The sequence below is a fragment of the Anser anser genome, assembly GCF_964211835.1.
Source record: "Anser anser genome assembly, chromosome: Z".
In the NCBI taxonomy this organism is placed as follows: Eukaryota; Metazoa; Chordata; class Aves; order Anseriformes; family Anatidae; genus Anser; species Anser anser.
This window is the reverse complement of record NC_139723.1, coordinates 76,000,336-76,026,131: the sequence shown is the minus strand read 5'-3', so window position 1 is coordinate 76,026,131 and position 25,796 is coordinate 76,000,336. Positions and strand designations below refer to the sequence as shown.

Below are 25,796 nucleotides of genomic sequence, written 5' to 3'. Positions count from 1 at the left end.
CAAACACGCAATTACTTTCAGGTTCCAACGGGATAACAAGGTGAATCCAAATCCTTTACAGAGTAGTCATACTGTTCACATGTTCAACTACCCAAACATACCATATGAAGTATAGGAATCTAGAGGCACTTTGTATCTTGTTACAAGCACAAAGAAGTGCTTGGTAAACTGCTTGGCTGAACTTATGTCAAATTACCTTATCAAACGAACTCCCCAAAACTCCTTATTTTCCAGAATAATTGACAGTTCTTCCAAAAAAGCCAAGAGATTTCAACTGTTAGGGACCCTCTTAGTGATTTTTCAAATTGAGATGTAGTGTCCTCATAAATTCAAGTACGTATTAGAAAACTCTGCCCTTCATGTTCTGTACCCATCAGCTCATGTATATGAAGCTCAAACAAAACTGATGACTAAAATAAAACATGAAAGGCAAGTCCTTGATTTCCCTCAGGAACAGAATGCTACCTATTGCTCCTCTCCTGTGTATGAAGATGTTTATTTATGTATGACAGTATTATTAAAACAACATTTCTAACATTTACACAAGGCTTGCATGCAAAATAACAGGATTTTTTTTTTTCATTTTGAATAGAAATAAACACAATGGAAGGTAAGGATTAAAGTATAAGACAATGACTTTAAAAGGTAAGGTTTTACCCGTTGGTAAAATAGCATCACACAAAGTGTCTCCAACATCATAAGTACCTTGAAGATCTTGAATAAGCATCAAAAGATTGTGCACTCAACTTACTCTGGGTTATCGCATGGTCTCTCTGCACTCTGAACTCCTGCCCCACAGGTCCTTGTGCAATGGGACCAGGATGACCAAACACCCCATCCACCATGGACTGCTTCTGGAGTCTTGCCTACTGTAATGCACTCACCAGAGAAGCACCACTGTCGAGAGAACAAACAGGACAAACAGGTTAAGATTAATAAAACAGAAAAATGTTACATGAATTGTTATTTCAGTCCCTGAAGGTTGACAACTTAGTGGATATTGAAACAGAGATGTCACAGGACACTCTTCTTTTACACTAAACATAGCAGAGCTATTCATGGTTTTTCTGCTTCCGTTTTGCAGATACCACAGCTCACGGTCACCTTGTTTTCTCCACATCGAGTTCCATCTGCAGCAGCATCCAGTTTGGAGCGACAGGAGCCTTTCACTGAGCACCAGAGTGTTTGGCAAAGGTTCTGGAAAAGAAAGAAAACTACAGCAGTCTGAAACAGAGCTGAAGAACTCCAATGGCCAAGAGTTTCAAAATATTTCTCACAGTTTTGTACATCAATTTAGAAAGCCTTAAAAGGGCTGTATTTCCAGAGACATGTTCAAAGTTTTCCACAAGTTAGGACCCACCAAAGGTCCAAATTCAGGTACTACTCAAGGAGGGACTACATGACAAATACAAAACAGTCAGTACTTTCTACCAAGTTAACTAACCAAACTATATTTGTGAGTTTAAATATTCCCCTCATAGGCTGCTCACCTCCTAGCTACACACAGGAAAAATGGTTTTACAAAGTTTGGCCAGTATTGTTTACGTTGAAAGTGAACAGTCTGCATTATTTTCGTTTAAAGAGTACTAATGAATACAGTATTCAATTTTGTATTGCTGTTTGCCTGAAAACATACAATGAAATAAAAGGTGACAGAAACCACACAGGTAAATGAAAACAATGTCACATCTCCAAGTACAACAGCCAGGTTAACATTCATTAGCTCCCAAAATTGGAGGAGGAGAAAGAGATCAAAACACAGGTCTCTTAAAACATCAGCCAATCAGACAATGATGGAATGATCTAAAAGAAGAAGTCCAAGCTACCTATCTGAGAAAAAAAGCCTAGTAGGCTGGGAAGAGCAAGGGCTCTGGTTGGTGCATACTGGCAGATTAACAAACTCAGAAACAGGTGCCAGTTCAATGCAGTTCCCTGTCACTAAAGCACAGAATTTCAGCTGCTGCTCTGCATGCAGGGGTCAGCTCTCTACACAAGGGACAGAAACTCCTGAGAGTCAAAGATAGCATGTCAAGAATCGTTACAGCTACCTTACAACAATTGCTCTTCACTCAAGCAGAACTATTTTCTATACAGAAAGGAGAGACATCAAGGGCAATTCCCCCTTGACAGAGGTGGTTAATACATCTCATGCAGACCTGACACAGTTCACATACAAATCAGCTTCTCTTCTGGTTCACGTACAGAAGCCCTGCATGCTTAGGAAATCCTAAGTCTGTGGAAGACCATTTACAAGCTGGAGAAACCAGGGGTGTCAGAGACTGTGCAGTCCCAACTGGAACAGCAGAAGCAAAAGCCCAGGAGCTCTGGGCCAAGTCTTGGCAGAGGGTGTTGAACTGCAGAGTTCAGTACTGGGAAAGGGAACAAACCTGGCAGCGTTCACCTGTGAAACTGGGACAGCTCTGTGTCATCACATAGGAGAACCAACAAGAACTATCCCACTACCAGCTTCCACTGGGATTCTCAAAGTAAAAAATCTGCTGTGCTTGGGAGCCAACACTGAAATTGGACACTTGGGAAAATGCAGCCCCAATGAGCTAGCAGCAACGTTTGGCTGAATTTGAAATCAAAAACTTGGCTGCTGGTTTCTGAGCTGCTTCTACTTAAAATAGCTAAGCTTAGGCATGGTCTGTTTTGATAGAGATGGCTGTTATTTACGTTCTGCATTGTATGTTCACCAGGAAAGAAATTTGATAATACAAAATGTTTCTAAGTACTCTACATGTCCAGTTGGAAATACATTGTCTGGGATATTGCATCTCTGCTCATGTAGCTGCTTTTGGCCAATATTTACGAGCCAGAGATTGTTTTGCAGTTCCCTATTTATAGTTCAAGAGTAGCATTACTGTGCAACTCTTTGTGGAACCATCACTGTCAGCATGTAAAGAAAGAGCTAACCAAATGTTCTGGCTGATGAATTTTCCATGTACCAGAGCTTTTCTCCATCTCTAAAAATACTGGAGCACTGTTTACTTTGTACTTTTGGAAGTACATGAAGAACAGTCAGAAATTCGTGACTGTAATATGGACTCACTGCAAGGCAAGTGATTTTATAATCAGCAACATGGTGTGTACACTTTCCACTCTATCTGTGAGATGAGAGTCTGTGCCTTGATGCTAAGTTCCTGCAGTCTGTCCTATAGAAAGCTGGGGATCGATCCACTTACTACTTGGAAAACTCCTCCCCCTAATCTGTATTTTGCTTTTATTTTCACATTACAGTGACAACATTTATGTACTTCACAGGATACTAGAGGACTTCTGTAAGTGTAATCACTGAACCTTTGGGCATCTTCAGCTATATACTGATATATACTAAATACTATATACTATATACTAAATCCCTAAAAAAGAATCTGTGGATTGAATTCAGACAGACATTAAAAGTTGCACAACAAACGTAGCTTGGTCAGTGAATGTTAAGTAAATAGTGGAAAGGTAAATAATAGTCTGACCTCTTAGATGAAATGCCATGCAAACTATACTAATTCACAATTAATTTTCTTGCCAGTGCAGCTACCTGCAAAACACAGTCCTTGCACTAAAAAGTAAAATAAGATGATATCAATTAATTTTCTGACATATATCTAGCTGTAAAATTGGTCCATCAAGAGATGCTGAACGTAAAGGCCCACAGGTTCAAACCCAAGGAGACACAGAATGAACCAGCACTGCAAAATTACACTTTAATTTTCTATCTGTACTGTCGGACAAATTACACTAGCTAAGGAAACTGGAACAGCAAATGAAAGCAATTTTTCAATACCTGCTTCAGATTCAGTAGTTGCAGTTCAACATTGGTAATCATGTTATCTATTAAGGCTAAGGGAGATTAATCAGAAGTAATCCCTCTAATAGGAGAGTAAATGAGGATACGCATAATTATCTAAATGGAATAAACAATCAAGATCAGCAGTCCCCAGTCCAGAGTTGTGCACAATACCTTGCCTAGTGAAGACACTACTGCCACTGCCCTGCTTAACACGCAGAGGAAAATGTTATGCTGCCAGTAAAGTTTAATGAATATTGTTGCCCAAAACTCAGCAAAACCTAGTGATCCCTTAGCTAGATTAGCACTTCAAACCACTGCTTCTGAACTCCTCTATATAGGAAAGGACTGCACTGAGCTTCATAGCTCTGAACAAGCTATGTACAGTTACAATGGCACAGCATGACACCATAGCTAATATAATCTGCTACTCTGCAGTACTTCCTAGCTCTTGCAGGGAATTGTGCTGATGTCACTATACTGTTCTCATGCATCTTCACACAGCACTGTTTGACTGTGCAGTGAGATAAAACCCCAGGGTAACTACAAATTACCTGTTTAGACATAAAAATCTCATATATTATGGGGACACAGATTTTCAAAGTCTATGGATTGAAATTTCCTTTAATTACTTAGACCATAGTGAGTATGAAAAGTCAAGACGTATGGGAAGAGAGCACAGCCCTGATTTCTTCAGAAAACATTTCCTAAAACTGAATATTTGTTACCAGTATGATTTGGTCACTTGAAAGCTATATGCTTGAAAAGCATCTTGTTTTTGATAATAGGACTTAAGTTCCATTGTTAATTTACCTAAAATCAGGATTGTAATTTTCAAACCAAAATGACTCCACCATTGAACCACAGGCATTTAACATCAAGTATGGGGAGATCCAGTAAATGTCTTGGAATATATAAGGCAAATGGTGCAACAAGTCTGCAGAGTAGAATTAAAACACTGTGTTAGGCAATGCTTGTACTGTGCACCTAGCCTACAAGACTGAACATGCTACACATGTAGTTAGCAACCGAGGTTCACTGACTGCACTTCCACACTGTTCCAAATGTTTAAGTTGTCATTAGGAGAAAGAAGAAAAATACAGAGCACTCACATCCACATCTTCACAGAAAGTAGCATTGGAGCCATACTGAAGCTGGCACTGGTGATGCACATCGTAAATCATTCCAGGAGCAATGATTGGGGACTTTAAGACTTCTTTTTGGGGGATATCATCCAGACAGAATCCCCACCCTCGGCTAAAAAACAAAAATTGCATATTGAAAAAACTAAACAAAACAGAAGCCATCTTTTTGACACTTCTATACAGACTTGCAATATCTAATTGTTAATGGTAATTTTTGATATGGCCTTTGGAAACAACAGTTCCAGATTCCAGCTGAAGTGCTACTAACAAACAGCACTTTTTTCTGGTAGTTTATGGAACTTTTCACACACAGTTGTACTCATTTCGGGGAAATGCTACCACCCAATCACTCACTCTAGGAAACGTGTGATGTATTCCTTGCTGCACTGTGACCAGGTGAGCGGAGTAGGATCATACTGCAACTGCCGGGACATGATGTATGGGCGCTTTCCAACAGGCTCACAGTCGTTCTCTTTTCCGTCATGCTGGATACCAAAACTGGAAAAACAAAACATCTAATAACTCCAGCTGATCGGATGTACCACAACACTCATCTATAGGTTCCACGCTGTGTTTAAAAGACACTAGGGTTGCTTCTGCCTCTGGTGAACTGCAGATACCTGTTTGTCAAAAAAAAACACCCAAACATACAAATCTGACCCAAAACGTACCAAAAATCTACACTCCAACAGGCTTTCAAATGTATCTGTTATGCACAGCAATATTATCAGACAAAAAAAAATCAAGAAGTGGTAAACATTACATGTGGAGCTATTTTAAGGGTGTCAAAACACTATTGCACAATTTGGCCAGGAGTGCCAGTTTAAAAGTTATGTCAAAGCTTCTAGAGTGCTTCCTAGCTTGTGGACCCCAGTTGCTTAGACTTGTACTACTTTAACTAAGGTCAGGCTTTGTTACACTTTCTTACACTCCCTTATTATGTCTTTATTGTTTCTTTTTATATCTCTTTTGGTAGATTTAGACAAAGACATTTTCCACATTACTGAACGTCAGTGGATTAGCCTCCAAACTTCACTTCTTCCTATTTAACTTCCTCCAGTCGTGTCTTATAAACAGATCTCCATAGCAAGTCTTTCCAACAGCTTTCTCTTCAGCTTTTTCGACTTACTAAGAGATTTCTTTATTCAACAGCTTGTAAAAGTCATAAACAAAAAACTTTGTGTGGGATTCAGTTGACTAAACATAGATGCCTCCACATCATCTCAGTGTGAAGGAGATTATCTGAAACAATAATATACAGAGATATTAGTATATGAAGGATTTTGACACCTGCATTGTTAACATCTGAAGTTGTATATGTCCTTGTGTAAAAGAGCAGTGAAAACTAACTCAGGTCATGATTCAGTAATGACTCAGACGAAGACCTTTCCGGTGAGTTCAAACCACTAAGACTTTGTTTCTGGAAAATGTAATTGTACCATGACTCAAATGTTCCAAACACAGAGCACGATTTCAGTCAGAATCAAGTCCAGTAACAGGCCTGAGCTATAAAATCAAGTGTGTCCCCCTAGTGACAGGCCCTTTTCCATGAACAGGGTCTGTTGATGCAGGAGGCTGTGAACATCTAGAGGGATAGTATGTGGAAGAGTGACTTTTGGAATCCATTAAAAATGGGTTCAGGTTTTTTCTTTCTCTCTCTCTCTTTTTTTTTTTTTTTTTTTAATCTGTTCTTACAGACTTTTATTAGCCATATTAGAACTTTTTAATATATATACGCTGGCTTGAGTGAAGGGTGGTTTCAAGTTCACGATGAACTCTACATTATTCCGCCGTCTTTGGGGAGACAATACTTAAAGGCAAGGAGGCCCTGCAGCACTCCTGCAAAAGCCAGTACAGCAGTACTCTGTCTCACAGCATCCAAAAGACAGTGAGTTACCAGCCATGTAGGCTAGACCAGGACGTCACACATGGCTCTATGGGGCAGAAGTGTTTTCTGATAACGATCATTAATGAAAAAGCTCCCTGTCATCAAGAGGTTGTGGGGTCCAAGAGACTAAACCTCAAAGCACCTAGATCCAATTATGAACGATTTCATCATTATTTGCTTATATTATTTCCTTTCTGAGAACTGACAGGTTGAATAAAGAAAGGCCAATTAATATGTAAGTAATCTTTTTATCAGATTTTATATCTCATGAGGAAATAGACTCCATCCTGAGTGGAGGTTGGGTGCATAATGAAAGTAATGTGATACAGCAATGAACGTGTCACCTAGCCAAGCAACATGGCCCAAATGAAAAGTGCCAACATTTTAGCCAAACTGAAGTATCCACAAGAATGTTCTACTCAGGGGAAAGCAACTCAGCCTCAAAGGATTCAAAAATCAAAATACTTCAGGTGAGCTTAATAAATCAACTAACCAACCAAAACACCCTCACAAAGTGGGAATACTGAGAAATCTAGTTTCAAGCAAAAAGACCCAATCATAGAAAAATAAAAAGTTTAGCCAGGTCCAAAACTAAATACCTAATAAACTTAGTCAACTTGACCTATGTGAATCTACAATGGGAATATTAATCTACGGAAACAACCAGTTACTAAGACAAGACAAAAAGTGACTTTATTTGTTAGTAAGACAGGACTTGATATTTCTGTGAAGTTTGGCTGGTTGAATTAAAAACAGTTTCTAGCTAAATCCAAAATACTCAAATACCCTGATAGAATAGGAATGTTTTATATAAATGGTTTTGATTAATTTGAAGATCATACGAAGTAATTGCATAGTAATTCAATATGTGCTAGGAAAAATGAGTATGAGAGAAAAGGCATTAAGTGATGATTGTTTGCAGCTTAATTATGTAAATGTACTGCCATAGCAGAATGTTAAAAGGGGTATACTAAATAATTCTAAGTATAAACAAAGGTCAAAGGCTTAAGAATCTCTTATTCCTCTGCTCGTTAAAAACCAGCATGGTTTTGATTTTAATAATAAAGAGACATTAACTCACTCCTTGTTTTGTTTCTGTCTGGCAATTCAACTATTAATAAGCAAAGAGTAAGTTAAACTCGTCATGGTCCCCCTTCACTTCCTACTATACCTGTGTCCAAGTTCATGAGCAATGGTGAATGCCAATGGAAGGCCAGAATCTTCATTGATGTTACAGCTTCTGTGAGGCTGACACATGCCTGACAGATGAGACAAACCTAAGGTTTCACATGGACGATTCATGCCAGCACAAATGTCCTTTCTAGAATTACAAAAAAAAGGACTTGCCATTAAAACAGTTTTAAAACAACTGCAGAGAGTCCCTTATATTGGGTTGAGTGTCCCTCTCATAATGTATCAGTGCTAATTTGTGCTAATTTTTTTAAACAAAGCATTGTGATAACATTTTACAAACACATGCGTAACAACATGCACTCGATCTGGTACTATTGTATTACAGTGCTATAATTTGTAATCAATACTGACATTGCTGTTGTGCCTGAATACATATGTTTATTCTCAACTTGCGAAAAAAGGTTTTAAAATCTCCACCTCTGACAGTGTTTTGATTATAGCACATCTGAAGTTTTCTAGCACATGCCTGATGATGAATGACATGCAGAAATTCTTTTCTTCAAATTTTGTACAAGGATTTATTAGTCAGGGCAATAGTTTTCTCTCTAGCGATCCTCTTTCAGCCTCTTTAATCTGATTTAGCTTTCTCTAGGTCTCTTATTTTCTTGAAGAAAAATCTCCCTTTAATTCCACTACCTCACTTAGGGCACCAGACCCACAGCTACAAGCATCCAGTGTGCTGTTACAGAAAAGTCTCCATACTACTGTCTTGCCAAAATCCCTGTAAGCTGTTTAGGCCAACAATTCCCCTCCCTCAGCATGGAGTATTTCCCCTAGCAAACATGTGTGAGCTGCTGTGTCAGTGCCAGAATTAAGGAACTGCACATAGTCAAAAACTGGGCCCTTCTGTCAAAAGGTTTGGCCAGATTCTGTCCAGTCTGCTAGAAGAACTGAAAGAAAGACATGCATTTTTGAGCTCTGAACAGGACAATTCATAATAAAAAAAACCCAAGGCCTAAACCTGTAAAGGAGGGAATGAGATAGATCCTCACAGGGATCCTCAGAAATCTGGGATTTCCCTCTCCCAGTTCAGTCAGAGCAGGCAGAGGGGCTTACAACCTAATCTCAGGCTCTTTGGAGGAACATCCAACCGCAACAGGGTCTCCTCTTAGGTTAAGAATGGCGATTTAGATCCTGTATATCCTCAGCACTGCCAGGTACAATGCATTTGCAACCACTGAAGGGTTGCCAGAGTGGTGATCCAACGTTTACCCAGCCACGCATCGACTTCATTTAAATGAACTGTCTGAAGCCTGTTCATTTGGAGAGGTAAACCACTCAACATTTTGAGACTTCTTTTTCTTGTCCTTATTTTAAGATTTGTTGATTTTCTTAACTCTGGAACCTAATCTTTCCTCTAAGTTGTGTGCAGATTGGATCCGTTCTGACAGGCTCACAGAATTTCTGCTTCATGTTCTGCCACAAACTCCCTGGGTAACCTCATTTATCACCTTTAAGTTTTATGTGCCTCCATTGCTCACATGTAAGAAAAATATTTTCTCTCCCTCTGAATACTGAGATAGTAATTAAAAATCATACAGTTTAAATTGTAGTCTTCAAAAACATTTGTCCATTCTGAACTGCACCTGTGTATTATTTTAGGATTTGTCATTATGGAGTTGATCACCTACATGATAGGTTGTTTGGTATATTCCTTCAAAAAAGATTAAAGAAGTGACTGAGCATTAAATGAGACAGGATCAGGTGGGGTGAAAGACCTGAGCTCTGTAAACTGCTAATCTCTTGGGACATACAGTTCTCAATTTCCTGACTAAGATGCATCTCTAATAAAACACCCACATACGTATATAGAGTGTTATATGTACTTTGAAAACAAATGAAAAGCAATATCTTTAAAAGGTACACCAGGTCTAACCTTAACCACATGTTTTTATAATATAACTCATATTCTCTGCCTTTGTGAATGTCAGGTATGCTCACACTAGGTTATTTTTGCAGTAACACTGTGTTTCTGAAACAGCATGTCTTCATCAGATAAATCACTTTACTGGGAATGCAGAATGAACTAAATGACAACATAAGCTTATAAAAAAAAATCATCACCAAAAGAAATACAACTAAACAATATCTAGTCCCATCTACTGAACTTTTGTCATACCTGGTTAGAAGGACAGCCACATCGTGGTGTGTAGGGTTGACATCACTCTTGGGATTGACACTCTTTTGCCATTTGCAGAAGCTGGCTAGTGTCTTATCAGCATGGTGAACTATCTTCAAGCCTTGCTAAGGGGAAGTGAAAGAAAATATTGTTGTAAAGACAACACTATATTGCAATAACGTGTCAGCAATGTTAGCTATGAAGTCTTTGAAATACAGTTTTTATGCTTACAATTGATGCAGCTAACAAAAAATAAAAGGCAGAATGTACCAAAACTTCTGAAATATAAAGTATGCAAATTAAATTAATTAAGAACTATTATTTTCCCCTTTCTGGTCTTGGGCACCTGTTCTATCTTTCCTTAGTTTATTAAAGTAAACTTCTTACATAGCATCTAAATAACATTGCTACCAGATTTTCATTTTTGAGTAACCAACACCCAAATTTTTAAAGATAACCACCATGTTTGCTTCCAGCATTGCCACACTCATCTGAATAGTAATCCATGCTTTATTTTCAAAACAGACACAGAAATTTAGCAAGTACACTTAATTGGAGGTCACCATAGACTTCAGGTCTTAGCTGTCCTGTTTAAGACATGAACTACTATTTTTGCCTGCTTATTCTTAATTCACAAGGCATAGCCTCACTCCATGGCTTTGTTTACTGCCTTCCATAGCATTGGGACCATTTGGATTATGGCCACAAACCATAAGCCACTGAGAAAATCCCCTCAATATATTCCTGCAGTCAGAGCAGGCTATGTTACTCATGGTGTTTTAAAAATAATTATAAAATTATCACAATCAGCATGTGTTTAAGCATGTACAAAATAGTTGTGTATGACTGACATTGGAAACCACCAATACACAGCCAGTTCACAGCAATTAGCATCTACTTAGACCTCATTTTTGAGCTTTGAAAGAGATCTAATAAGAAAAACGTGTATTGCAGCTGTACAATAATAGATTTACTTCTTCAGGGACCTGCAAATACTCTAGCATTAGACGTTATAATGCACTTCAGATAATGTCAGGTAATTAGATTCTGAATGGTGACACATACGTTAATTTTTGTTTCTCATCTAGTCTTCCTTGGCATCCCATGTTCTTTTGACACTCAAGAGATTCCATTTTGCCATTCCTAATTTACCCATTTTAATTATGTTTTCCTTGAGGACTTTATGCAGAAATACCTGAAGTCATGAGCTAAATACTTTCCTGTTTAGGAAAGGATTTATTCTAAAAGCAGACGTGCCAAAGCCAACAGATCAACAGAAGAGTAAAATGAACAAATTATTTTAAGCAAACAAACCCTCCTCTCCACAATTAGGGCTCAACTCCCGAGATTCATAAATAATATTTTAAGGAAAATTAAAACCTTACCTCCTCCTCCTCGAAGAGGATGAGCCGGACCAGCACAATGTGAATTGCATTGCCAATGCTTGGATCATGGAACAACCCTGTGACCTGTGCCAGAGCCAGGAGGTATGAGATTAACTGACTCCTCTATAGCAGAACAGAACTTTAGAGAGAAAATACGACATCTACTTGTCATATCACCTTGGGGTGTGGGGTGTAGTTTTGTTTTTTTTTTTATTTTTTAGATCCCCAATATGCTTCACTGAAAATTTAGTGAAAACTAACGTTAGAGCTACCACAAAGGGTAGCTCTGTCAAATGAGTGATGCTACAGGATTTGGCAAAAATTACTAACCCGAAGAACAAAAGCACAGATTACACACACAAGATTATTTTATGTCCATTTGTCCTCTAGAGGAATGCACCAACTTTGGGCCTGCACCCTTCACTGTCAGCTGAAACACTTCAAAGTTCTTGAAAAATATTAGCAGAAATGAATATAACATCTGCAGTCATACAATAATGATGGAGAGATCATCTCAGGGTACAAAAGAACAGCATATAAAATCCTCATGTTTTGGTTTGATAGGAATCAGTTTCTGCCACAACAAAGCATTAGTAACTCTGTATTAGGAAAACAGAAATCAGTTAAATGATGGATACGTGTGTTCTTACAGCACAGAAGAGGATGTAAAAAACTAATGCAAAGATAATGAATCCATATTAAAAAAAAAAAAAAGGCAAAACATTAAGGCAAGAATTGAACTCCAGAAAAATTTGGCCAAATAAAATGTGATAAACATTATCACAATGTTGAATTAGGCAGAAGAAAATGGAATCAGAATAGTATATGGTGAGTATCTGTAGGTGAGCTATGCTTTATATCACATTAAATATGAATGGATAAAATAGATTGCATTTAGGTCAAAATTGGTTTGGAGAATACCAATAAAGGAGAAATTACTGAGATATAGTGGAAATTGTGATTTTAAATACAAAGATTTGATTTGTCTACGATCTTTTTTCAAGATATGGGACTGGAAATTGAATCATTTTGGGTAACCCTAATATCTCAGGTACAGACTGCAGAGAAAATGCTAAGACTTGTTTGTTCCTGAATCAAATCATGGCAGTGTTTTATTCTACAGGTTTTCCCTGTGTAGACAAAACCTCACATGCTCAAACCATCTTTGTGTCTCTTCACTGAGACTCATTACCTCACTAGCTAGCCAGACCACTCAGGGTACTGTCAGGAGCACACAGTATAAATGTAAGGGATAGATCAATTGTCATGGCTAGAATTACACTGTGATTAATTTTGCATATATTACACACACACCATGATAAGGACATAGAATACATCTTCAACAGACTCTCCAAGGTCAATACCTGTTAAGATACAGATAACAACATGAAATAATCTGAAGTCTGTCTCAGGAAACACTACCGCTTTTCCCAGGTCAACTTATGTTTTGAAATTTGTCACACAGTAAAAAACATTGGAAGTTAAACTGTTAAACTTTATCTCTTCCTTCCTTCCTTCCTTCCTTCCTTCCTTCCTTCCTTCCTTCCTTCCTTCCTTCCTTCCTTCCTTCCTTCCTTCCTTCTTCCCTCCCTCCCTAACATGGTCTTTATATTAGAAGCAGAAAACTTATCTGGAAAAACAGTCGTACTCATTTTGGCTGGTATACAGTTGATTTTCTTCATAGTAGCTCATGTGGTGCTGATTTAAGACACAGATGTTTCAGCTGTTGCTGAACAGTGCTTATTCGGTGTCAAGAATTTCTCTGTTTCTCACAATGCCCATCAGCAAGTAGGCTGGGGGTGTGCAAGAAGTTGGGCAGGGGGACAGCTGACCTCAACTGACAAAAAGGGATATTCCATAGGGGAATTCCGAAGGCATAGTGTCATTCTCAGCCATAAATGCTGGGGGGAAGGGGGAAATGAGAGATGACATTTAGAGTTATGATGTTTGTCTTCCCAATTAACCATTATGCATGATGAAGCCCTGCTTTCCTGGAAATGGCTAAATACCTGCCTGTCAGAGGGAAGCAGTGAATGAACTCCTTGCTTTGCTTTGCTTGTGCACACAGCTTTGCTTTACCAATTAAACTGTGTTTATCTCAACCGAGGAGTTTTCTCACTTATACAATCATAGAATCATAGAACGGCTTGGGTTGGAAGGGACCTTAAAGATCATCTAGTTTCATTCCATCCCCCTGCCAAGGCAGGGATGCCACCCACTAGATCAGGCTTGCCAGGGCCCCATCCAGCCTGGCCTTGAACACCTCCAGGGATGGGGCATCCCTCTAATACCCTTCTAATTCTCTTCCTCACCCCACTGAAGGGGGGGGGGGGGCGGGGGAAGGAAGTAACTGTGTGGGCCTTAGCTGTCTGCTGGGGCTAACTCGCAACAAAAGTGGCAGAAAGGAAAAAAATCATTTCAAAAAACAGTACTGTCAAATATGTAAGTAGCCAAATCATTTCTGTTAGGTATAAAACCTACACCCTAAATGTTTTTTGGCTAAACTTCAGTAACAGCATCTGACTCCAAACTATACTATCTTTATAACACTAGAGCAAAGCTCAAAGTTAGTACAATTGCTAGTGGGCTCCTGTATACCTTTCTCATTCAAAGACATGGGAAAGAATCCGTAATGCTTAAAACTGTAGAATTTCTCTCTGTTGCTGCAGCTACTGGTCACTGGTCAGCAACAGGTTCTAGGGGAGAACAGAAATTTCAGCTAAACGAAAGTTAGTGCTAGAATTTATAACTTTGTAGTATAGTCCTCAAAATTGAGAATTGCAGAATTTTCATTTAAAATCCAGAGAAAAATGACATCTATGCAAAATAAAAGGAAAAAAAATGCTTTAAAAGACAGAGTTTTAATGAGTATGTATGAACTATATTCCATTTCTTTCAGCGAACAACGTTACCGACTTGTTTCCAGGTGATTAGCAAAATAATAAAGTTAAAATTTGCTCCATTCATCTAAAAACAAACAAAAAAGGAAATGTTTTACGTACCATATTCATTATAGTGAGGATATATGATTCCACATGGTCACTTCCATGATACTCAACCATCTTACTGTCTGCAACCACAAGCGTCTCCACCCATCGCTCCTTGCTGACAGATCGCCGAGAAACCTTTCTGACAGCCATATGGTTTTGTTCCCATTTCTCCCTCCGACGCTCTTCTTGTTTGAAAAAGCTGAGGGTATCTGGAGTGGTAAGAAGCAACACTGACTTCAAAATATTTTCAAGCTTGACTTACATTTGTTGTGTATGGCTGCAATACTTGCAGACAGTAAGGCAGCATTGTAGAATCACACGATGATACAGGTTGGAATGGCTGCCACCCACCTGATCAAAAACTTCGAAGTGACATCAGCCTGCTGAGGGCCATGTCCAGTGAGGTTCTGAATATCCCCCCAGTATGGATTAAAAGGTGCTCTAAGATATATATTCCGCTATCCCTACTCAAATACCAATCACTAAAGTGCAAGTCAGAGCCAAGTTCAAAAAGCTGAAATGGAGATGCCCTTTTCAAGGTTTTTCTCTTCCATGTTTTAGCTCTTAACTTTCTCATGACGCCAGTTCATAGTTTAAGATAAGGGATATACTTTCTCCACAGGCAGCTCTTATCCTCAGCAGGATGGCAAATTAAGCTGAGCACTTTGGCACATCCATGAATGGTTTGTACTGTACATTGAAATTATCACTCCAGAAACCCTAAGGGGTGGGAATGCTTTACCAGTAGGTGTCATCTAAATAACAGTGAGGCAGAGAGCTGGTGGCCCCTCAGCTGCCTGTCATGTTGTCTGACTGGTGAGACCCTTACTGCTTCCACTGTAATTTTGGGATCTGCACATCCAGATTTTTTTGGGAAGAATTTTTTGCTATGCTGAGTTGCAAGCAACCTTGCCCTGCACTCAGCAGGGATAGTTACTCTCAAGAACAGAAGAGAACAGAATAGAATAGTTCAGTTAGAAGGGACCTTCAAAGTCCAGCAAGTCCAACTGCCTGACCTCTTCAGGGCTAAACAAAAGTTAAAGCATATCATTGAGGGCATTATCAAAATACCGCTTGAACACTGAGCGGCATGGGGCACCAACCACCTTGCCAGGAAGCCTGTTCCAGTGGATGGCCACCCTCACGGTAAATATATTTTTCCTAATATGCAGTCTAAACCACCCCTGGCACAGCTTTTTGTGCTTCACTCATATTATCTGTGAATGCCAGCCAGCTGCATTACCAGAGAAGTACTGGAAATGTAAATATCCCTAGGCCTGAAAAAGAAATGAGAGATGCCAGTCTGACAGAAACTGGTGGCATTTTTCCAAGCTAGAAACCAGAGAAATACTTTTATGGTGCTGGGATTCCCCAAGTCCTAAGAAGGATCAGGAGTGCTTCTTGTTATTACAGACACTGCAGTAGCCCTTTGGCATCTCATTCATGGAATAGGATGTCCTAGTTCCAGACAGGGCACATTCACAGGCCTCTACATGCTTACAGCCTGTCCAGCATTACCCCACACCACTGTGTGGCAGGGGACAGTTATCAAGCATTACCTCCATCTTCCAGCACTACCGAGCAATAAGGGACGGCTTCCCGGACCACACTTCCCTGCGGGTATGGATGACCTGGTAGCTAGGTCTCAAATCTGTGTGTTCACATCAGCAGGAGATCTGTTATGCCTCTGTCACCGAAGTGCTGTTTGCCATTTACAAGACCTAAGTTCAGTTAGAATGTACTGTGACGTGTTAAATGTCTATATGTAGCACCACTGGACTATCAACGATGTGTATAATACACCTCTCAGCATAAATGGCATCTGATATCTTGGGTTATTGTATATGTGCAACAGAAGATGCACAGGATTTTAGAAATGGGTTCTCTGAGTTCAGTCTGAAAGTTGCATAGAGAAAGAAATCCTGGTACTGATGATGTATTATTCATAAAATTGGAACATGCCATATTAATAATCAAAACTAGAACAGACATATAACAATTAGAACTGACTTCAGTACACAAATGTGTGTTACACAGATGCTCTGTTAGTTAACACACATGATGATCTCTTAGCACTGTGCTGCACCTGGCATGCATCACTGACAAGCACACAAACATACAAACTTACCCCATCCAGGTTCATTGTATTAAATGGAATCCTGTACCTGCCTGGACTGCTTTCTAAAGCATACTGTACAAAGCTCCATTAGTATACTATGCTAATTAATTAATATACTATGCAGGATGTCATGTATTCTATATCGTAGATGCAAAATATAATAAATAAATTAAAATAGTTGTATGAACTGGCATTTGCATTTTAAAAGATGCTGAAAATACTACTTGCAAAGGCCAAAGAACTGTAAGATTTTTTACCTTCTTGGCAAGACAAACCTCATAAAAATAACAAAAAGTTTGAATAAATGTAAACGAATTCCAGTAAGCACATAAGCTGCTAAATTTACCATCCATAAACTGTCACAATAAAAAGCCCAACAATATAAATTTCCTTTGTGATTACCAACCCAAATAATATGTCAGTGTCATCCTATGTAGCCACACAGACTGTGCAGAAAATATATACCAACTAGTAAAAAAAAAAAAAAAGTGCTCAATAAAGAAAGTTCTCTTCCCATCAAGTCAAGGGACTCAAAGAGAGCAATACATTTTGGTATATTAATCTTGAAGAATGAGCTGCACGGAAAAATAGTTTCTTATCTACCTGGAAAAATATAATTTGTGAGTAAAAACAAACAGAATAAATTGATTGGTTCATTTTGTTTTGTTTGTTTGTTTGTTTAAGAGAAGGAAATGAATAATCTCTGCTATAATCCCTACCCTAACTCCACTAACAAAGGCTGCAGCATCACTCCTGCAGTCTTCCCCAACCTTTGTTCAGTTACCACAATACTCACCACTATCAGGGCTATTTATGAAATGCATTCATTGATCTCTCTCATATATTTCTGTGGTTTTCAGCAGTCTTATTTTTCTCAGTAGCTACATTTTCAAGGGTTTTGTCCTGAGAAAGACCTTCCCCACAGCTATATGAACAAAAGGTCCTGCTCAGACTGCTGGTTAAACCATTTGCTTATGGCCATATAAAACACCATGTCAGAGGTCAGGCTTTGTACTCACATCCATCAAAGACTTTTGGTTATTGTCTGGAGAGGTGATAGCTCTGTAGGTAAAAAATTTTAAAACCATTCAGACTGCAACAATGAACAGCCCTCAGGTTTATTGATCCAGTTAGGCAAAAGGCTATGAACTGCAGGAAAGTCCAGAGAAGAGATCTGAGTTATGACAATTAATGCCATGTAGTAAGAAAGTGCAGCAGTCAAAACCCTCTCCTAAGTGTTAACCCCTTCCAGTGCAGGGATCTAACCTAGACCCAGGATGCTGTTGAAGAACTAGATCCGCAGCTGTGGTTAAGTCTCCTGGCAGCTTCGTTAGTGAGATGACGCAGAAAGAACCTCTTGGAGCTACACTAACATACAGGCAGCTTTAAAGCATGGTTCTGCTTCTGCTTTTGTATCTCCACAAACGATGATTGCCTCTTTAAGCTTTTCATTCTGATGTAAGATAACATCGCTTTAATTTTACCCTAAATTTGCTAAGTGTTGCAAGTGATTTCAGAGTTGCTGAGAATCCCCAGGTGCTCTGTTGGCCAGTAATGGCAATCTTAACAAGGAGTCCACAAGTTCAGGAATATCCAAGGAGGGATGGATAGTTTTAAACCTTCTAACACACAGTGTTGTCTGAAAACAACCTGCTTGCTTCCCACTGAAGCGGTGGGAACGCCCCACAAGTAGAACAGAGAAAGGGGTTTCCATGCATTTTTGAAAAACTAGACATGGGTAGATACAGTGCTGAAATCCCTAGGAACAGAAAAAAAAAACATTGCTGAAAGTACACCCTGGATAGTCACAGACTCAGTAAACAGAGGGTTGGTAAGAGATTCAGTTAACAAACTGCATGAATTCAAGCAGCGGCATTCAGAAGTTTCTGTCTGTTGTGGGAGATAATTTTGCAGATGTGAGGTTTTTATTAAGACACCTGATTTGGCCAAATTGGTCACATACAATGTTACGTTGGTCATATGTGACATCCAGCCATATCACAGGACAAATTGTGTAGAGGACAACATTTCACGATCTTCTCGTTAGAATTTTAGAACCGTTAAAAGATTGTAGGTGTTTTTGTTGTTGTTGTTGTTTTTGTTCTTGTTTGTTTTTAAAATCAAAATCCAATTGTTTTTAGTGAAAAATATAAATGTCTCCTGAAACTATTCATACAAATCCTACCTGAACTGGACAACATACATGATCTCTCAGATATGCAGCAAGATTTTAAGTTAACTGTGAGTCTCAGTTAAATAAGAAAAACAGAAGTACAAAAAAAATTATCCAGTACAGGTTAAAGCTGCATGGCCTTTGGGAAGGAAACAAATCTATATTCTTTTAGCAAATCAATTCTGTTTTACATTAAGTGGCAACAGAAATACATAGTTATTTTGCCCAGCCCCTATTAAGATTGAGCTTTCTGATCTTTAAGGAGTAATCTTGATAGCTGCACTATAAAAAAATGTTCTTCATTTTGAACAACTCATCCACTCAAGAAGTTGCTTATTTTTTTTGTTGTTGTTGTTGTTCTTTTTTTTGTTAATTTCTGCTTTTTTTTTTTTAACCCCCCAACTCCCTTGAAGAGTTGATACTACTCACTTGGCTTACAGGCATTATTTGAGATTTCCATATCAAAGGCTCTCTTTCCACCTTTGTTTCCCGCAGGTGTTGCTCAAGGAAGAGTGCGGCATACAGTACAACAGACAGGGACCTGAGGGTGCTAACTGCACACAGACACCTTTCAACACCTTTGGAGGTGCACAAGGGCTTTGAAGAAGCAAAGTGAAAATGTCTGTAAATTCCCAGGAGAGAAGAACGCAACCTTTGACTGAAGGATATCAGACAAAATATAGTAGTACAGATTTATGTCTTCACTTTTTATCTTCACCTCCTTTCTCTTTGCACAACAGCTCTTTCATTTTTACCACACTGTATTATTCTATGTCAATATGCTACATCTCTAGACATGAGGTATGAACGCTAGGGATGCTAGAATATTAAATTCCATACTGTTCAGAACTTCCTAAACTATGATTTTTCTTAAAACCTTCTCTTTATGTCTTGCTCTAAGACATGCTCTTAGGTTAAGCATTAACAAAAAGACCACAGTTTTGGGGTGAGTTCTTCAAGAGGTCAATAAACTCTGTTGCAAAGCAGTCACCGTACAAGGGGAGATGAATAAGCATATGAATAAGAAATCATTTTTATAAACACTAATCCAGTGCTGAAAAGAATACAAGTTCAACCATAGACTAAATAAAGGGAAGGTTGAAGAGTGACTCAGCTAATAAGAATTAAAAAGACAGTAAGACAGAGGAAAGCAACATGGTTTTCTGAAAAGTGATCATCATCTTACCAGCTTTGGGCTAGAACTAATAAAAGACTTGGCTTTTATGTCAGGACAAACTTCTCACATAACCAATATCCAACCTTACCAGGCTGTATCAAAATTCCCGTGAGGACACAGGACACATGTCCTGAAAGCACAGAGCTCCAGGACATGGCTGCAAGCAGATGACAACAGGTTTCCCCTTGGTGCTGGGGGGACTGTGCCTCATCCCTGAAAGACCCAGTGAGCTCAGTCTCCATGGGCATGGGAGCCTTTGTTCCTCCCACAATGATCTGGGCTTTCCAGCAGTCTGCTCAGGCTCCTGACTGTCCTCATCAACATGGGAACTGGGTACAAATTGTTCAGGATTCACATGTAGTTCCAGAAAGAGAGGTCCATCTCCTGCCTTCCAGGCAGGGAAGCAGCAATATTCCTAAAAACTCCTTTCCTATGATTACTTACATACTTACAACTCTGGTGGCTCTGTATGCTTTGTCAGCAAATGTATAGCTTGCTCTATTCAGATGCAGCAGACTGGTTGCTAGAAGTATACATCGCCTTGAGCAGCAAGGTATCACAGTTCTACCAGCCGATTTACTGCAAGAACTTACTATTAATCTACAAAACTAAAAAGCAATAGTTTTCTCAATACAGTAAGTGAACCCCATCCCCTGGTCTGATTCTCTTTGCTGAAATAAATAAGGGAAGGATTTAGAAAAGCTCTGTGTCACTAAGTACACTAGTCATTCTGTATCCATGATCTCTTCTTACACATACAATTTCAGTTAAAAATAACCTTAATAAAAAACTAAGTCTGGATGCTGACAATGTGAGAGTGAAGATTCATGCACTGTACAGAAAAACTGTTGTAAAACAAGGAAGAAAGGATGAGATTTTAAAACAGAACAGGTAACCAAACCAGCTCTTTTTATGAGCATTTCTGAAACAGACAAAGCTAAATCACACAAATGCTTTGTGAGTGTTAAACTGTGTTCACAAAGGAAGCTACTACAGCTATTTAATCATGTACTTCCCATGTTGACAATAAACACCCAAGACACAACAAAAATAAGCACAGGGAAAGAAAACTTGCATCTTTGCAAACTTTAATTTCAGCATTCCTGCTGTCAAAAATATCAACAATAAAACAGTGGAGTCACATCACTCTAATGCAGAATAAAGTTAAAAATTGTGTTGACTGATGCAGTCAATTAGATGCTGCTGATAAGTGTCTGTCACTCATTACCACTTACAATGGAAGGATGGAATGAAAAAATGTTCTGGACTACTGGCGTCAGGATGTATACAGAGAACAATGTCACAGGAAAGATTTTCCTTCTGTCTGAATATTCTCCTTTTTTTTCCTGAGGGACTAAATACGAGTCAATAAAGGACAAGGGACAAATATATATATAGGTCCATATGATGCTGTTCTAGGAGTACATTACTTAATGTGGCTTGAACTCTCCATATTCTTTCATCTGTTAATTTTAGTGGCAGGTCCCTCTTATTCTGCTGATAACATCAATGTGATGGATGAGAAGAGCAAGGTGACTTTTCTATGAATTTAATCTAGCACTTGTTAAAATGGCATCTGAAATCAGTTTAACTCGCAGCACAATTCTTCTATTTTTGTTTTATGAAAACAAGTATCTTCTAAAAAAGAATACATCTCACTGTAAAACAAATTTACAAATGAAAGATTCCCAATAAATTATGTCTGTATCTTAACGTCTGTAACCAAATAATTTAAGAATTGCTGACCTCAGTTAAAGAAAATGTAGTTTTGTGAAACTGTTATGATGTGAACAAGGATTTAAACATATGGGCTTTATTAATATTTTTGCTTCTTTTTACATAAATGTATGCAACTTCATTTGCATGAAATGAAGGCAAGTGACTAAAAGCAACATCTTGAATTATTTGTCTGTGCATTGTCAGGGCTGACTTATACTCCAGTGAGGTTAACAGAATAGTATCCAGAAGCTTTTCAATCAGACTACAAAGATTTCAATTAATGTTCCACAAATTTCATTCAGACTATAATGAAGAAAAATAAACTGCTTATATGTTGGTCGTCAGGGGTCACCAACCTCCTTTCATCAGGAATAAGAGCAAGGCTAAAAAGCCCCAAGGATCTCATTCTTGCAGTATTCCCTAAGTCTGCATGCTGTAGGAAAGCATGTGTAGATATAGCAGTGTTCAGTAGTGAAAGAAAGGGTTGAAACTCTGGAAGGATACATGCTTTGTAGAGCTTCTTGGATGTACAGACAGGACAGTTATGAACCAGAAGGAAACTGGCAGCACAGGCCTCTGGAGTGCCTATTTTCTTTTTGAAGGACTACTTAGGATTATATTCCAAAGATTTGGGCAGTCAGAGTGATTTAGATCATAGAATCACAGAATCATTTAGGTTGCAGAAGTCCTCTAAGATCACCCGGTACAACCTTTAACCTAGAACTGCCAAGTCCACCATTGAACCATGTCACTAAGTGCTACCTCTACACATTTTTTTTGAAAACCTCCATGGGTGGTGACTCAACCACTTCCCTGAGCAGCCTGTTCCAATGCTACACAACACTTTCAGTAAACAAATTTCTCCTAACAGCCAACTTAAACCTCCCTCGGTGCAACTTAAGGCCATTTCCTCATCTTATCACTTAGTGCTTGGGATAAGAGACCAACCCCCACCTCGCTACAACCTCCTTTACGATAATTGTATAATGAGGTCTTCCCTGAGCCTCCTCTTTTCCAGACTAAACAACCTCAGTTCCCTCAGCCGCTCCTCACAGGACTTGTGTTCCAGGCCCTTCACCTTCGTAGCCCTTCTCTGGACATGCTCCAGGCCCTTGAGGTCTTTCCTGTCATGAGGGGCCCAAAACTGAACACAATGTTCAAGATGCAGCCTCACCAGAGCCAAGTACAGAGGGACAATCATTTCCCGAGTCCTGCTGGCCACACTGTTTCTGATCCAAGACAGGATGCTGCTGGCCTTCTTGGCCACCTGAGCACACTGCTGGCACATATTCAGCCAGCCATCGATCAATACCCCCAGGTCCCTTTTTGCCAGGCAGCTTTCCAGCCAGATGGCAGGTTCACTTACCACATGAGGCAGGACAGGAGAGCAATGCAGTCTTAAAGCTGTGAGAATTGCAGCCAGCCTCTAGAGAGACTCAAGAGGCAGCTGAAAAGGGCCTTCCACTTCCTGGGAATTAATAAACCTATGTACCCAGAGGCAGACTGGGTGCTGGACAAGGACTGGAGAGAGTCATGCCTCTAGGCAGCTTATGCACCCGTACACGTATTTAAATTCATAATACTAGCTAAACCCTAAACTGGTGAACGTTAGCAGTTCATTCTTTAAAACAGAATTACTGAACATAATCACAGCTGATTCAGGGATTATAAACAAACTGGCACACTTCCCTGTGCAAACATTTTATTTCAGAAATGTTGTGCAACTGCTCTTTTATCAGAGGCTGAATCCTCCAAGGTACAAATCTCTCTCAGAAGTCCTAAATGAAGAAACATTTTGTTCTGTTCCTCAGCAGAACCATGAGCTGCGCTACGGCAAAGGAGAGAGGTATATTAGCATAATGCTCTCCTCTGGTCTATAACGTCCTCCTTTCCACTCTGGCCCACCCTCCAGCCAAGATACAAGTTTCCTGGGGTTTGACCAGGGATAAACAGCTGCAGAGCAGAAAGGGAGGGTTTGGGATTCCCCTTGAGGGAAAACAGGAGGCCTCTTTTCCGATTTGCACTTGTATTCAGCTCTCAGCAAACAACTCAAGATTTCCTCGCCCCTCTCTGGAGAGAACTGACTGCTGGTCCATACCTCCAGGATGCACATACTGTTTTTTTTCCAGTCTTGCAATAACTGTGTAAGGACTCCCTCCACACAGACACCCTTCAAAAAATGCTCTCTGTACTGTCACCATCACCACAAAAGCAGCGTGACCAACATTATTTTGTCTGCTTATGTTCCTCCACACATATGAATCAGAAACGCTGGGTGGATTTGAGAGCCTCCTCCAGGTCTCCAAGAGCTGAGCCATGTGCCACAGGAACTCCTCTCTGGCTTTTCTCTTCAGCAAATATAGCAAAACAGCCACTTGTGTCTCCCTGTGCAAAGTCCGGTACAGAACCAGCTGAGACCAGCGGCTCCTGCCTCCTCTTGTGGTGGGATAGGAAGTGAGAGGCAGAGAGGCGGTGCAGAGCAGCTGCGAGATGCCACCTCTCCTGTGTTTACTCAGACTGGCGGGTGGTCCCAAAACAGGATGCAGCCTCCCTGTGGGTTGTGACCCTGCTCCAGCTCATATTTTCATCCTCACAAAGCAAATCCCAAGAACTGAATCTTGGTGGATTGCTTTGCAACTGTCTGTGAAAAGTGTGGCTGTTGAACTAAAGCTATTCCACATCACCCACCTGTGTCCTCCTGCTTGGCCTGATCTCTTTGCATTCTTCTGTTCCTCTTGCCCTAACTTCCCCTCCTCCCTTTCCAAAATGCCAAACAGCTCCCCTCCAAGTACTCTGCAAGATTCCAGTTCAACTGTAGCTCCCATTCACGAGCTGAAGCATCCTGAACTCCTTGTCTTGTTTTTGTCTGTCTCAGATGTTGGCACGCTCCACTCTGCTGCCTCTGTTCTGCTTTGACTTGTGCTGGGTCATGGAAAGCTCAGAAAGTGCTGCTCAGCTAATCCCCCAGGAAAGCTCCAGATATTTGTAATATTCAAAACCAGCAAGCAGACAGTTGTGCCTGTCAGATCTTCTTTGACTTTCTAAGTTAATTAGTTATATTCTCCCAGCTAAAATGTTAAATTATGAGATCTTTCACCTAAGGGCAGCATTAACTTTGGTTTACAAGTGGCAGGTTTTGTCAGTTTTATTTGTGACCCGAGTGTTACAAAATACAGGACCTTGGGATATAACTTCAGGTCAAAAGCTTGCACTGAAATCTGCCAGGTCTTAGGTGAACTGTGGAATAAATCACTTCAAATTACATACTGAGATGAGCCCACTTCTTGATACAAGGAATAGCTGTAATAGAGAGGCTCCAGAAATATTTAGGGACCAAAACAGGTACTCTAAGTTGTGTCAAAACTGCTTAGGTCAACAACAAGTAGGAGCTCTACACCTTCCCAAGCCCATGGGAGCTGCCTATTCCCCTCCAGACGTCCTACTGGGTACCATGAATATATACTATCTGTATAAAGAGATTCTCTATAGAAAACATAGTTCTCATTGAATAGTTGATCTGGGGCAGTCTTTTCTAGTTAACTAAGGAATTTCACAATCTCTGCATAAATCTTACTGTCACAAGGAGGGCTCACAAGAAGTCCCGATAGGCTCTGTAAAGAAACAGAAACTTGCACAGTATTCAGTATTAATTGACTGTCTACAGCTGTCAAATCACCTTGTATATTTAAAATAGTGAGCAAATTTACATTTCATTTTTCATTATCCCACTGACTTCAGGAAGTCGGTGGCAGTTCCCTTCATCTCAGCCATAATTACTAGAAACAGTAATATTTATTTATTTATTTATTTTTCCACTTGGGCAATATTAGCAGTACACTGGGCTTTCATTTTCCAGATACTTATCTTATTGGTTTCTACACATATAGATTACTTTCAGTTGCACCTTAAATGGCATTATATTTCACCTATCTTTATAACTTTAGTATTTGCTTCGTGCACTCCTAGACAGAAGAGAACAAATACTGATGGTATTTGTGGAATAACGGTTTGGGATAAATGTGGCAAGAGGTTGAAGTCAGCAGTGACATATAGTATAGCTCGTATTTGACGCTCTTTAACTAGTCAACTATAAAGTTCAT

At 39.5% G+C, this 25,796-nt stretch overlaps 1 protein-coding gene across 3 annotated transcripts in view; it reads right to left on the bottom strand.

Annotated features, from left to right (window-relative positions):
• ADAMTS12 (ADAM metallopeptidase with thrombospondin type 1 motif 12) overlaps positions 1 to 25,796 on the bottom strand; it is a 171,716-nt gene that overhangs the window by 61,070 nt on the left and 84,850 nt on the right. For all 3 annotated transcript variants that reach the window (XM_083818567.1, XM_083818566.1, XM_083818568.1), the window contains 8 exons: positions 14,521 to 14,717; positions 11,519 to 11,602; positions 10,134 to 10,258; positions 7,992 to 8,141; positions 5,287 to 5,430; positions 4,900 to 5,044; positions 1,105 to 1,197; positions 752 to 897 (listed from right to left, as the gene is read on the bottom strand). In XM_083818567.1, coding sequence (XP_083674693.1) covers positions 752 to 897; positions 1,105 to 1,197; positions 4,900 to 5,044; positions 5,287 to 5,430; positions 7,992 to 8,141; positions 10,134 to 10,258; positions 11,519 to 11,602; positions 14,521 to 14,717 — 1,084 coding nt within the window. The remainder of the gene's footprint in view (positions 1 to 751; positions 898 to 1,104; positions 1,198 to 4,899; positions 5,045 to 5,286; positions 5,431 to 7,991; positions 8,142 to 10,133; positions 10,259 to 11,518; positions 11,603 to 14,520; positions 14,718 to 25,796) is intronic.